Below are 14697 nucleotides of genomic sequence, written 5' to 3' on the forward strand. Positions count from 1 at the left end.
AATATATTGAATTTGATAGATGATATACGTGTGACTCTAAGCTAAGCTAACTTGGCTCTGGCTGCTTTATCTGAAAAGCTAAAGAGAAGATAAATATCAGTCTACTATCAAAGTTTCAGCAAAAAGAAGGATTTGAATTTCTCTATACGTCAAATCTCTTATCACTGCCTGTGTCACGATAAATGTTGCTTTTTTATTTAGGATGGATTTACAATGGATAAGCAATATATCGATATATATTTATATATATTGGATTTTTGTTGCAATGCTATTTATGAAAATGTTGTTGCTACAATTATTGATATCATTTTATCAATTTTATCAATAGTCTCATGAACGAATCAGCTGCAGAGTCAATGTCTTAACTTATACTTACCCTCTATATTTGAGTTTTGGACTCTACATGAAACATTTCCTTCCAAAGAAAAATATTTTCCCCTTGAGGCTGCTGTATGTCTGTCCTCTACAGCACCAACTGTACTGTGTTTTATATGTATAAAAAAGAATATAGAGTAAAGAATATATTACAGTTGGCAAGAGAGTCTTCTTGAAGCACCTTAGGGATTAAGTCAGAGCTCATCCCACATGGAACTATAAACAGGCTTTGGGGAAGGATTACAGAGAATGTACACAGTGGGAGGCCAACTGACGAGAGCTGCTTTAAATCAGATATAAATATGGTGTGAAATATTTGTTTCCTAAAACAAGTGACACTTTGGAGTTGCATTGCAGCATTGCGACTTTAACTGCTCAGACCACATCTAAAGTGTTTAGATGTGCTTTAATCTGCAAATCAACTTGCTACTCTAATGATCTATCAAGCTGCAACATTTTCCAGATCCTCATGCATTAATTGGACTTATTCTGTCTTATTCTCTGTCACTGGTTAATGGAAAAATCCTTTAGATGAGAGCATAATTAATGCAGCTCACAAAGAGAGGGGTTCAATTTAAAGACAAAAAACTATCTTAAAGAATACGACAGAATACTTTACAGCCTTTATATCTATGACTGTAAATGCACTCATTTGTTCTGCGTTGACAAGTGGCAAGAGTGCCATACAGTACTTTTCACTCATCTACTTGCCTTTCTATTTATTTCACAATAAATTGGGTGAGTAAAACTACAGGTTTGTGACAAGTAGGTACTGCATCAAGTACTGCACTGACTGTACCTGTGTCTTTGCACACCAAGTCTGCACTCTCCCTATGCATTTTTTAATCTGCAATCAAATAAAAATCATACACAGAAAGGCAGAGAAACCAGCACACTGAGTCTAATCTGTATTCTTATTCTATTTGGTTCAAAGAATTAGCAGGAGATCAAATGGAGTTAAATCACCAGGATGAATTTGTGACCCTCTTACATCTTGACAACTTAAAAAAAGTTCAATAATGGGTCCATCAAATCTGTGGTTATTGAGGTTCTTTACAGTTTAAAGGTAGAGTGTAAGATTTAACTGAAAGGGATCTATTGGTAGAAATTGAATACAAAATAATCCCAGTGATGGTTTCACTAATGCATAATCACCTAAATTGCAAAAATTGGTGTTTTCTTTACTGTAGAATGAGCCCTATTTCCATCAGGAGGGGGGGTCCTCTCTACGGAGGCCGGCATGTTTTTAACATTAGTCCAGACTGGACAAACTTAACACCTTTTGAGTTTTTATGACAACTGAAGGCTACCACAGGTTCTCTTTTGTGTATGGAAGGAGAGGATGAGGTGGGGGGTATTCAGCTGCAACATACAACTTCACCACTAGATGTCCCTAAATTCTACTCACTGAACCTTTAAGCCAAAATCATCTTGTGCACACTGTAAAAAATGGATGAACACATTGACGTGAAGCTAACCTTTAGTGTGCTGTAGCATCCTCTGAATCAACACCGGGTACTTTGTTATCCTCTGGGTCACCAGCAGGATGCATTCTGGGATACCAAGCCTCCGCACAATGCTGCTGCTCATCTTTTTCTGGAAGAACCAACAAAAGGTGCCTTAGCAAAACATGCCCACACAACAGGTGGCTCAAAACAAGACATGGTTTCAAATAACCAATGAGAAAATATAATAAAATATTACAAATGTTTATACAAGCTTTTATATTCAAACATGCATGTTTCATCGAATGAAATGTACTGTGTATGCAAAAGAATAAGAAGCAAGACAGAGATAGGAGAAGCTCCCTGCTCTCAATATTAAAACGCATTGTAAAACAGAAGTTAGACCTGTCATTCACAAAAGCAGAACAATGCACGCAGATGACACTTCTCTAAACAGTGAGCATACAAAAGCATGCACATTAAAATTTGATAAACTATACATGCTGGACAGAAGTGACTAATATCTAGAGACCAGAATGTCCATACACCAATTGATGCTCCCATAGACTTATTTTACTTCCCAGATGGTAAAGTTTCGGTAAAATAAAATAAATTAGTTTATCTAAGAATCACCTAGTGTGCAGACTCCAAATGGTAACACTACCATACAATAAATGTATGATAAACACATCAAGGTCTGAGATGGAGGCCTTACTTTAATGAAGGCTTTGAAGCGTTTGTCTTTGGTCAGCAGGTCCTTGTACAAGTTGACTGCTTCGTTGTGGCGACTGCAGAATCTTCCGTAAATCCTCCTCATACTTTCACCGTTGTAGCCAGAGAACTAGAGCAGAAAATGAGAAACTTCAATTTGCAACATAAACGCCACAAGTAAACGCTAAGGTGGAAAGCTAAAACTCTGTGTATTAGGGCATTTTCTGATTTGAACTGAATTGTTTTGTTTCAAAACTTTAACAATAAGCTAGGAGAAATATAAAGAAAGTTTAGGCAGTATTGAATACCTAAAGAATTTTTAATAAAAAACATGGACATATATGAAGCAACTATGAGGACTACGAGTACCTGGTATACTTCTAAACTGGAAAAGGTCCCAAGAGGTAGTACAAACACACTTGCGCATACACACACACACACGCCCACACTCACATATACACACAGGCATGCACAAGATCCCCATCCACCCACTCCATCCCTCCTCTGACCTGGTTGACCAGGATGTCTCCTATCCTGTTGATGATGAATCCTGCATCCACGTTTCCACCTTCTAGCTGACACTCTCTCTTCCTCTCCAGGAGGCGCAGGAGGTGCTGCGTGTGGAGCTCCAGGAGCTCGTCTAGAGCAGGGAACAGCTTCTCCACTGTCTGGAGCTCCAGCTGTGCCTCCTTCTGAAGGCCTTTACTGAACACTTCTGACATAATGCGCAACGTCCGGATGTGATGCATCTCCGTCTGCATCAGCTCTGGAGAAAATACCAAGAAATGAGACTTAGTCACACAATGGCATAAAATGCTGTTTTAAATGCTTCCACAGATGTGCACTATGTATTGGCCTCTTTCTTTCTCAGAAAACTATAAAGAGTTTAATTGTATTCTTGACAAGATGTTACCACATGTTTTATATTGCCAGGCAAGAGCCACTCAGAATCATTACATCTAAATGTATTTGACACAATTAGATGCTAATCAAAAGCTAAGCTTGTGTGGGCAACTTTACTGAATAACCTTATCAAATGGTCCTTTTTTCCACGTTTTCTTCAATCATAGTGTTGTGTAGTTAACTGTACCGTAGATGACATCTTGTCTCTTCACCAGCTCTTTGTCCAGCTGCTGCAGGTACTGCTGCTCCACACCCAAACTCCACGAATCAGCTTCTAGCTCCTTTGCCTCGGCCTCAAACTCACCCATCAGCTGCCCATCCATCATCTCCGTCCCTGAGTCAACAACACACATTGCACTTTGAATGTTGCAATCTGAAGCTGATTTTATATTGAGTGGATCATATCAAATGCATTAAACAGCTTCTGACGCTTCATTTCACTTAAACTAGTTGTTTGCAAGCACTGTTAAAAGACTAAAATGTTTGGATACAATTTTTCCCCAATTATTCTGACATTGAATTACACTAAATTTCAGATAAAAATAAAGAAGTTGACTCTTTCTGATGGGTGCACGTGTGTGCACGTGTGTGTGTGTGTGTGTGTGTGTGTGTGTGTGTGTGTGTGTGTGTGTGTACTGACCTTCATCAGTGAGTGATTCCATGGACTCTGTGACCTGGTTGGTTCTGTTGAGGGAGTCAGTGGACTGAGAGAGATACCGCAGACCTTTAATGGGCATCTCATCAAACACCGGACTGAGTGGGGAAATAATAATAATAATAAGTTGAATTAACAGTGTTGTTTCATGACCAGTCATGACCACAGATACACATGGAGATGCTTAAAAAAAAAACCCACTGTGGATGCAGTGGTCAAATAAAAATAAAGCAAACTAACACCATAAACTGAAACAATTGTATTTAACTTAATTTCATATAAGTGGAAATAGGAACTTCAGAGTCTCCTCATCCAACTTTGTCTAGATGCACTCAAATATTCACACAGATACACAAACACACATATGCCAGCTCACCCAGCGATGTTGCTTATGGACAAACTCTTGGACAGGTTGTTGCTGTGGAAATTCATGATACTGGTTGGTCTCCTAGACGATGGGATCATCAGAGAGGAGTGATCTTCAGGGGACAAGATGACCGACCACGGGCGCTCCCTTGTCCCACCAGCTGGACCAGAGACAGACACACAGTGCAGTTAGCAGGAACCTCTTAAACCTACAATCATCCTTAAAGGAAGCCCCTTATACTGCCTGTTGTTTTTGCTACAGTTGTATTTCATGAAAAAGTTCAATCCTGCATCTCCAAAATAACAACTTTTAATAAGATTTTAGTTTAGCTAATTAACAAACCAGTTTTGAAATTATCCAGTATGTTTTGAAAAGCTTCCTGAGTCAAGGCTGGTGGATCTGTTCAGTACTGATCAAAAAACACAGAATTTACTATAATTGGAAACACTGGTATTTTCACAAAACAGAGGTAAGGAATCCTACAAAGACAAGTTCTGTTTACTGTGACTTATATTATAGCACAAGAGATTGTATACTTTCCAGTAAGGATCCCTAAATCTCACTACAGCCCCAATGGAACAACTTGTTTACTGAGTTTTACCTACAGAAACTATCGTTTTTGGTAAATTTGGCTCAAATGACTGTTAAAAAGTTCCATTAATGGTTACAGAACATGACGACATATGGAATCAAACTTTGTGTTGGCACTCACATTTGTTCCTCATGGTGACTGTAGAAAAGGAGCTTGAATCTGGGACAGCAAACTGCTGCTTGGGCAACTGGCCAGAGAAACAGCATAAAAGCATAAATGATGAGCTCAAATCAATATTGGCGGCAAGACAACAGAACACTATAGAGTCGGTGGTGGAGTAAGTGTGAGGGAACATTTACCTTCATCTTCACCTTGGCACAAACAGGCAGGCTGTCCCTGCAGCCCTTGTGGACGGAAGCATTACAGTCTGGAAAGAAAAGAGGCAGAACGCTCAGTGAATACTAGCGATCCTGCTGCCGGGGGTGGGGGGTGCTGAGGGTTTTGTGGAAAGGTGGGGGCTAGAAATTCTGACTGGGTTTCATCGGCGGCCAGGAAACTCCACCAGCCCACTAATGAAAGCCAGACTGGAGCAGCGCATGTGATGCAATCGAGATGTAATACTTTGCATGGACGAGGGGGAAAAAAAAGAGATGAGGCTGTGGAATGACACATGAGCATAAAAACTGAATTGCATGGGAACGTTTCAATTATGTAAACATTCCCAAATCACCATTTTGGAACAAGGGTCATCATGCAAGAGCACTAAAATAAGATCTGCTCTGTAATCTGATCCCGTCTAGTCGTCTGTTTTGCATTAGAAGTTTCTGCACTTTTTTTTTTTACAGTCGCAGTGTAAAAGCAGAAAACTGTCGATTGTTCATACAACTGAACAACTGAAAGACCAGATCAGGAAGTGAAAGCAAGAGGACTATCTCAGATTTTTCAAAAAATCTTTGCAGAGCTTCCCCAAGTTTACACTAATTTTCACAGATACATTTTTTGAAGAGAGAGAAGTTTTTTTTAAACACACTTCACAGAAGTAAACCCATAAATTCACTGAATACATAGTCGAACATGTTCAAATGCATAGTGCACTTCCGCTCTTGGGATTACATCAACACAGCTCAGAGCGAGGGTGAGAAAAGTATGCAAAGACAGTGCCACAGTCACTTTTTCATTTCCCCCATAACCTGAAAAATATGACCTTGTTACAGTGAAAAAAAAACATCTGGATAAAAGTATCTACCTAGTATATTATGTATTGTATACATATATATTCCTGCAGTGTTTTTTTCTTAAAATGGTCTTTTTTGAGGCATTTTCCTGTGTGTTGCACCGCTAATTCCAGCTAATCTGAGACAAAGGATCACTGTACTTGTCTGCTGAATGGACACCAGCCAGACATCTGCAAGCACAAGCCTCCAGAAAACACCCACAGACATGTCTGTGGCTCCAACGATCCGAACTAGAACGCCTGAACACAACAAGAGCTGTATCTGGCCGTCTGAAGTATCAGAAGCAGATTGTGGCCATCAAGAGGGTCGCTGTGTTGCTGTTGTTTATTGCAGAACTAGTTTCTCTTTTTCTCTCTCTGGGGTTCCGCCAAAATCTTGTGCAATAAACTACATCCTCTTCAGAGCTGCTGCTTCAATGGAAAACAATGCAGAAGAGGTTTTGCTGTCTGTAATGAAAGCCTGACTGGGAGATTAGAAGTGGGCCTTTAGGCATTTCGACTACTTCATACTGATCATGAGGGTGGTGCAGACTAGTATGAGCCATTTACAGACAGTAGTCACTATTCAAGCCATACAATGTATTGAGAGGTACTCTTAATATAAATGAATGAACATTTTAAGTGTTTTCTAACAAAGGTGTAAACCTTGTAAACAGGCCGGCAATTTTATTTACTAGAGCAGTGGCTGTTCTAAATCGTCCTGTATGGAATGTGTTGTTTACTTGGTGATGCTGGTTGCAGCTTTCTTTCTGAAACTGTAAAAGTGACCCGCAGTAATCCAGCCACAGCAAGTTAAGACCTACTGCTGGACTCAGTCCACACAATCTTGACGTGGTTCGCTGATGGACAAAAAAACTGTTCACCTGTTTATTCAAAGTTCAGTGATGCTCGACTTAGTACACTGAACCCTGAACTGGAGAATCAATAGTTGTTATTGTGGAAGCGCCATTATCATGAACGACAATAGAAGCGTTTTCAGACATGGCCTACGGGTAAAATCCGGAGAATTGGCTATGCACAGACGTGTTCACACCAGCATCAAATCCTCGGCATTAATCAAGTGAGAGGTGGAACCGCCTAATGCAGCAGAGGCAGGGAGTGGTGCATTAACTCCACTGCAGAGATCACGTGATCATGTTTATAGTGCCCCAACAGTGTCATCAGTTCTTATCACCACAAACCCTCTTGATGTCATTGGTGTCTTGTCGTTTTTCACTGGAGGATATTTCACACACACACACTCACTAGTGGTGAATCCAGCGGAAACTGCTGACCTATTTTCAAAGTTTATTTATATTGAGCGTATATCCTGTGTCTAAATCAATCACTGCATTTCCTCGGGCCATTAAAAATACACATTAAGTATGGCGTTCCATAGTTAAGTGTGAAATCGATAAGATGAATGGTTCTTGAGAAATGTGAGACTTTGTAAGTAGATGATCAACGACCAAACAAAATAATAATAATTTTATTTATCTGTAAGTTTAACTTTTGACTGGTAGGCTATATAAGAATATTAATGTTACAATAATTGCAGGGTCCAAATGTAGTGACTGAGCCTCCAGAGTGAGTTGATCTCCCCTGCAGCATTATTCATGCCTAGTGATGTACAGTGCAGTGAGTTCACTGAGGATGTTTTCTTCTCCACTGTGTCTTCTTCTGTGTTTCTCCTCATTGTGTTTCTAACAGTGCAGAGAACTAGGCCTTGTTTTCAGATAAGAAATTAATTTGTGATGAAATGAATACTTTTAATAAAGGATCAGAGGATTTTATGGGCTTTAAACAGACATAAAACAACAGGAACTAACAAAGGAGAATAAAAAATTAAAACAACGAACAAAGGTTCTTACGTGTGCAATGGAATGCCTCTTTGCTGGTGATAGCTCTGCTGCACTGGGAACAATGAGAGGCGTGGCCCGAGCCAACTGCTGTGAACAGGTGACCGTTCACTGTCTTCTTGTCCTTCTCTTTGCCTTCCTTGTCTTTCTCCCTCTTGTCTCGCTCCTTCTCCTGCAAACACAGAATCATCACAGTTACAACACACACCCACTACGAACTTTCTCAATAATTACTTAAACTTTTTTTTCTCCAGCCAATTAGAAGTTTAGATAAAAATAACACTGTAATTAAGATTACACTAATTTACCAGACATCAAGAAAATGTCTCAGCATTGGACCAGTTGCTTATGTTAAATTCTAATCTGAATCCAGCAGAGCAACATTATTACTTTGATGTACTACACAGCAGGGGGGCTTTGCATATTAAGTGATGCATTATTTATGCTGACAACAAACTGTCTCATTAAGGGACTGTTTTAAATGTTGCATGTTTTGTTACAGGAGGTTTTTTATGGTCTCTCTAACACCGACTTATTTGATACATTTTACAGGATAACATGTAGATGTTTATAATGTTGGAGACGTTGGTAAACAGCACAAACAGTTAACATATTACCATATTAATATCCACATTACATGTTTTCTCAGCTGCTGCAAAGCTCTATTCAAACCATCGTATAAGACGCTCCTGTCGGATGCATGACTACTGTCGGAGACACGCTGTCTGGGAATCAAACCTTTGACCTTTTCTACAACAGGGCGGTCTTTCTGCTGCCTTGGCATCGTTGGACAAGGTCATCCTCGGCTGTTGGTCATATCTGACACTGAGCTGAATCACAATCCCATGAAGTGATGCCGAGAAGAACAGAGCTCTTGTTCTCTTGGATTTACATCACAGAGCCTCCACCCAAACCCAGAGGAAATGGGAAAATGGAGTTTCCAGCTCCTTTTAATGACCAGCCCTGGGCCTCTTGGTTTGAGGGCACCACAAAGCTCTGACACACTGGAGCTGGTTTGGTTCAGATGAGTCGGGATGCCATAAGACAGACTGGATGACAGCAAACCTATGTGTTTATAGCCATTACAACACTTTTGTGTCATTTGTCTGTAAAACTGCTTTTTAACCAGTGGTGGAACACACTGAAAAAACATCTATGAATGAACTTGAAACTTAATAAAGTAGCTAGAAACAAAAACCCCAAAACAATTCCACTTATTAGTATAACATAGGAAGCAAAGGACGATTCTCAGCACATTTTCTACAAGCTAACATAATGGGAGAAGTAATCCCTTGTGACATCTAAACCAGAGATTTAAACAAAAAAGTGAAATCTAACGCAACTTGCTTGGCTTCAGTGGAATAACACTTGAGCCCAGAAAGGAACAACGGTCACTTTTAACACAATATTGTGACAGTCTTTCTCTTTGCAATTTTAAAAGGGGAAACCAGAGCTTTCTGTTCTGTTAGCCTACCTCCAGCCAACTTTTCCATCTCATTGAGAAGCTATGGCTCCCTGTGAATCTCCTGTATAACATCTCTGGATGTGGTCGAGCGGCTGAAGCTACAACCAGTGCCAAGGCTACGTCAGGAACACCGAAATGAGGAAATGACTGCATGGCGACAGGAGGTGCTATTTCTGCAATGACCCTTCGGTCTAGCAAACACACAACTAGACACTATGACAACACAGCTCAAACTAGTTCCCCAAGAACAGTTACACTTTTGATTCTGTGCTCAAACTTATCTGGGTAGTGTTCAAAACCAGAACAGTAGTCAGTCATTATTTTAATGTGTTTAATTCTGCTTTTCTTATTCACATAATTCAGTCAAGAAAAAACATGTTTAATGTGATGTATGACTATGGTTGCTGAGGGGCCTCTTTAACTGTCACTAAATACATTAGTCAATTATGGATGAATCTCAACAACCTCAATAAGGACATCACCATTTGCTAATTGTCTTGGATTCTAAAGGACGTGTTTAATAATCATTGAACTTTGATGTGAAGCGAGCAGCTGTAAGTGTGTTCCGTCATAAGCCTGTTTCTTTAAAAGCAAAGCAGCAGCCAAGTTTAGAAAACCAAAACCACCTTCATCTTCCTGTTTTACTTCCTGTTCCCCCTAAGTGTCTGTTTGCAAGGGCAGACGCATTTTCCTGCTAAAGGTCTAATGGTGATTACTGAAACGCTGAAAGACTGCACAGCTTTCTTTGCACACAACGTCCTGTCACAACAGTCCCACTTTTAGCTTACAGCCATGAAATGTCTCCTGACAGCCTGCAGGTCGATACAAAAACATTTTATAACATTACAACCTGTTGTGGGCAAGAGGAAATATGTTTTACTTTAGAAAATTCTATTTAAGACTTTTAAAGAAACTGAATTCAAGTGTTTTTAAGATTTGTAATGACCTGCAGATATCCTGCTATCAGTGCAATTTAAACGGGGTTTAGGATTATCATCACTCATAATGCAATTTCTTAAGTCTTACAGATAAATTACATTAAGGTAAATCCCCTTACATGCTTTGGTTCTGTATGTAAAAGAAAGATGACTGTGACCACATCTTCCACCTGAGATTCAGGTCTGTGATAAGAAAAATGTTGTGGTCTCAAAAACAAACCCACTGGGGAAATGTGAATGTCGGGACATTAGAAGAAACACAGACTTGCCCTAGCAAGACATATAACCCCCAGTGACACAACAGGAGCTGCTCAGAGACCAGCAGAGGAAGATGCACAGGTCAGCTTTCAATGTGAATGTGTGCACACATACGAATGTGGAGCAGTGTGAGGCTGAGAGGCAGCCAGGTGTTCAGTCATCCTTGCTTGAACAAATAAATGTTTTAGGAGGAGGAGGCCAGGAGAGGACAGAGAAGTTTGACCAAACAAAGTGCAGACATGAAGACTCAGCACTGAGGAACAGTGCATTAAAGAGTATATAGAGTTAAAGTGAGTTAAGTAAATATAAGCTACATTCAAAGTCCTGCTGCAGTTCTATTAAGGAGAACTAAATGAAACTCCATGTTCTCTCACCCTGGTTTTTTTGTACATCTTGTTCTTGAGGTAGCTGAAAGTCCGGCTGACTTTTGTCACACTCTTCCCTTCAGTGTCGCTCCGCAGAGGCCCAGGCTCCTCCTCTGATATACTGAAACAAACAAACAGACACACACACACACATTATCTTTAAACAGCAGCACTTACAATGCATACCTGTTCTCTCATTCTGAAAATGGTTGTTTTTTGGAATGGAATTTTGTCCCATACAGCCTCTATATAGGACTATAATCATCCTTGCTACAGTAAAAAACTAACAAACTGTTTTTTTATGGTGATGTGTATTTGCAGGACTGACCTGTATGCTAGTGACCCAGAGGTGCTGGAAAAAGACCTCATACCTGGAAAGAAACAGGAAAGGATGTAAGCAGTAGAACAAAGATTCAGGAGCTGGTATAAACAGGACAGGTTTTTTTTTTAATTTGCTGTATCTAAGAAGGAAATGATTCCTCTGTCTATTTTGGGCAGTGAAAATCTCTGTTTAGGGGTTGAACACACTTTCCACTGTGCCGTCCTGGTTTCCCCTGAGGTAACTGAACAACCGTACAGACCTGATAGTTAAAAAAAACAGTCTTTAGTCCAGAAGCCTCTCAGTTCATGTCCTGGTTACAAGAGCTGGACGAGGAACACAATAATGCCCATGAGCAATGCACTTCACCTTTAGGTACCCTCGGCCAGCCTGTGTGGAAGCTGACAACAAAATGGCTCTGGCACAGACGAGAGTGGCAAGAAAAATAAAGGCCAAAAGCTGAAGCCAGTTCTGCCTTTAGATCCAGTGCCATTAATGGCTGCTAGATATTGGCTCAGAAAAGTCTCTGGCTGCCAAACACCAATGAACTCTGAAAATACAAAGTCATTTTTTCCCACAGTAAATGATGGTCATTCTGTCAAAGACATGCTGGCTGCCACTACATTGTCTGACCCGAGCTCCACCCACAGTCCCCTACGGATGATCTAACTCTAGTAACTGCAGAGTTTCGCAAAGGATTAATTCTATAGCAGTAACAGAGTGCAAGCAAGTATCTGGCAAATAGTGCAGCAACGCTCTACACGCCACATTATCTTGTACATAATCTTGTGTTATTATGAGAAGTGTAAAAAATGTCTGGTGTGACAAACTGTGGTGGGACAATTTAGAATATGGTAGGGTATGGTAGGAATATGGCACAGTCTAGATAATTAATGGAAACAACACTTAACTGTCACTGTTTATTCTGATTATGGAATATATGGACAAATAAAATACATTTTAAAAATAATTAATAAAATAATAATTAAAACAGAGACCAAAAAAAAGTCTCAGTTGGCATCAGCTGATCAAGGAACTTATCTGCCTCCTTCTGAACAGCAACATTTATACCAAATATTCTGTAAAACAGAAATATGCAAAGCATTGCTCGCCCTGCTCTGCATCAGAAAGTCAAACTCCAGAACCGGATAATGAGGGCAAAGTCTTGGCCTTCCTGTGTTGCTAGCAACATAGTCAAGGAGACGGAGAACACTAATGGAAATATCTCACAGATAAGAAAGGGGAAGGAATGGCTCAGCGACTTTGACTAAAGGTGACAGGCTCACATTTATCTGCAGGGAATGGAGAGCTTCTTCACTTCACCTGCACTGTTTACAACCATTCCTTTCCTCTTTCTCTGCTGATTGTGTTTAAATTTTTGCAAAGAGACAAATCCAAAGACTAATCTTGGTAAAAGGTCAGCTAAAAACAGGGCCAGGTAGGGGGACAAGAGACGGCATGGTCTTATTTAATGTTGTCAACTGGAATTATTAACACAAAGCCTGCTGCCTATGTGATAGGTAGTTTTCTACACCAGTGGCTTTGCTAGAAACTAATTGCACATTCACAAGCAGCTTAATATGGGCAGTAATTAGGGGTTTCCTTGTGAAAAGTTTGCTGCATCTGAACTTTTGGGCTTCATCTGCCTTCTGCATCGAGCTGTGTTGGAGCCGGAGTGCAAGTCTGTTGAGGAGGCATAAATCCTACAGAGAGCACTCACCCTTTACAAAAGTGTTCAAACTGAAAGGTCGCAGCAAAGTTTAGGCTGTATATTTCTGCATACTCTCTAACAATATGTAATATAATCCATTAATTGTATTTTGTGATTGAATGTTAAGATTTATTTTTTCAGTATGGCAGATTTCCTTCAGTCGACCTTGTCTACCTCTAATCTGAGTGGTTACAGAAATAGTTTTGATGCATTAAGACAACACTTCCACTCATCGGTGACCATCCTACTATGCTAATTATTTGAGGGTGGAGCTGGAGCCAATCCCAACTGATTTGGGGTGGGGTACACTCTGGACAGGTCACAACAACATACAGAGGCAAACAACAATTCACACTTACATTCACACCAGTTGTCAATATAGAGTCGACCTAACTCTTATCTACATGTCTTTAGATTGTGGGCAGAAGTAAACAAAATGTAATTGATTATCCATGTTACGTTCCACACTGGTAGTCAAGGCGAATGCAGGATGTTTTCTTCTAGAGGGGGATCATGTGATAGAAGCCGGACGAATGAGTGAAAGCTACGCCATGACAAAAGACCCAATCACCAATTGGTTGTGAATGTCTATTTCATCATATCCAAACATCTGAGTTTCTACCCATCCAGACTGTGACTAAAATGGGATCAGCAGCATTCTCAAACTTCTCTGTTTAAGCAGCTCTAAAAATCTGGAGGAGTGCAGACACCTGGCTTATCCGTAGCAGAGCTGATGCATTTTCAAATGAAAATGTAATATTATGGATGTACCCACAGAGAGAACATGCACACTCCACACAAAGTCAAGCTGGGATTCAAACTGGGAACCTTCTTGCTGTGGGGCGATAGTGCTGACCACCACAGAAAGGGAAAAAGAGAGAATTACCACTGGAGCTATCTACCTAGTAAACTATTGCTGCACAAAGGGTGGACATGTGAACACAACTAGTGTTTGGATTCCAACATCACAGCTACTTCCTACTGCAGCTACTGTGCATTTACAGTACTCACTTAAGTTATCCTCATCGTCACTAGATGAAGAATCCCCATAAATGAACTGAGACTTAGATTTGGTGAGGATTGGGGAAAGGTTGAAAGAGAAGGAAATTCGCCTCTTACGTCTCAGGTGTCCCACTGCTGAGCAGGAGGAAAGAACCAGAGCAGGATGAATTCACTTAGGAAAATATAGTAACTTCATGGAAGCAGTGAAGAATGACGGAGGATATGAGGTAGAATAATCAAGATGGGGAAAAACCTACATTTCTGAAATGGTGTACTGACCAAATGATCTAGTAGATAATCTATCAATTAAACAGGAACCTTTCGATTTTACTCACATATTTAAATTAAAACATTTTTATCGAGCTAGGAAACAATGATTTCTCTTTGTTTTAAAATGACTGATCAAATATGGTAAAGCAAGACAGTACGATGACCATATGAAAGTCTCTTTGAAAAACACATTTGAAATCCTTTATCTATTAACCACCTCATTAAATCAGGAAGTATAAACGAAAGGAATCTATTGATGGGGCTGAATGTTACAAGTATTGGCCGTGATCTGGATCACAGCCTCACAGC

The 14697-nt window shown here is 40.1% G+C and overlaps 1 protein-coding gene across 10 annotated transcripts in view; it reads right to left on the minus strand.

The window, feature by feature from the left end:
* LOC109625058 (A-kinase anchor protein 13) overlaps positions 1 to 14697 on the minus strand; it is a 110517-nt gene that overhangs the window by 22058 nt on the left and 73762 nt on the right. For 5 of the 10 annotated variants that reach the window (XM_069538266.1, XM_069538191.1, XM_069538007.1 and 2 more), the window contains 12 exons: positions 14128 to 14253; positions 11415 to 11457; positions 11096 to 11207; positions 8073 to 8232; positions 5348 to 5415; positions 5169 to 5235; positions 4466 to 4616; positions 4075 to 4187; positions 3622 to 3768; positions 3041 to 3297; positions 2536 to 2661; positions 1854 to 1971 (listed from right to left, as the gene is read on the minus strand). In XM_069538266.1, the coding sequence (XP_069394367.1) occupies positions 1854 to 1971; positions 2536 to 2661; positions 3041 to 3297; positions 3622 to 3768; positions 4075 to 4187; positions 4466 to 4616; positions 5169 to 5235; positions 5348 to 5415; positions 8073 to 8232; positions 11096 to 11207; positions 11415 to 11457; positions 14128 to 14253 (1488 nt within the window). The remainder of the gene's footprint in view (positions 1 to 1853; positions 1972 to 2535; positions 2662 to 3040; positions 3298 to 3621; positions 3769 to 4074; positions 4188 to 4465; positions 4617 to 5168; positions 5236 to 5347; positions 5416 to 8072; positions 8233 to 11095; positions 11208 to 11414; positions 11458 to 14127; positions 14254 to 14697) is intronic. The other 5 variants (XM_069538392.1, XM_069538350.1, XM_069538310.1 and 2 more) reach the window with 1 other exon arrangement.

The sequence above is a fragment of the Paralichthys olivaceus genome, chromosome 1, assembly GCF_024713975.1.
Source record: "Paralichthys olivaceus isolate ysfri-2021 chromosome 1, ASM2471397v2, whole genome shotgun sequence".
Classification (NCBI taxonomy): Eukaryota; Metazoa; Chordata; class Actinopteri; order Pleuronectiformes; family Paralichthyidae; genus Paralichthys; species Paralichthys olivaceus.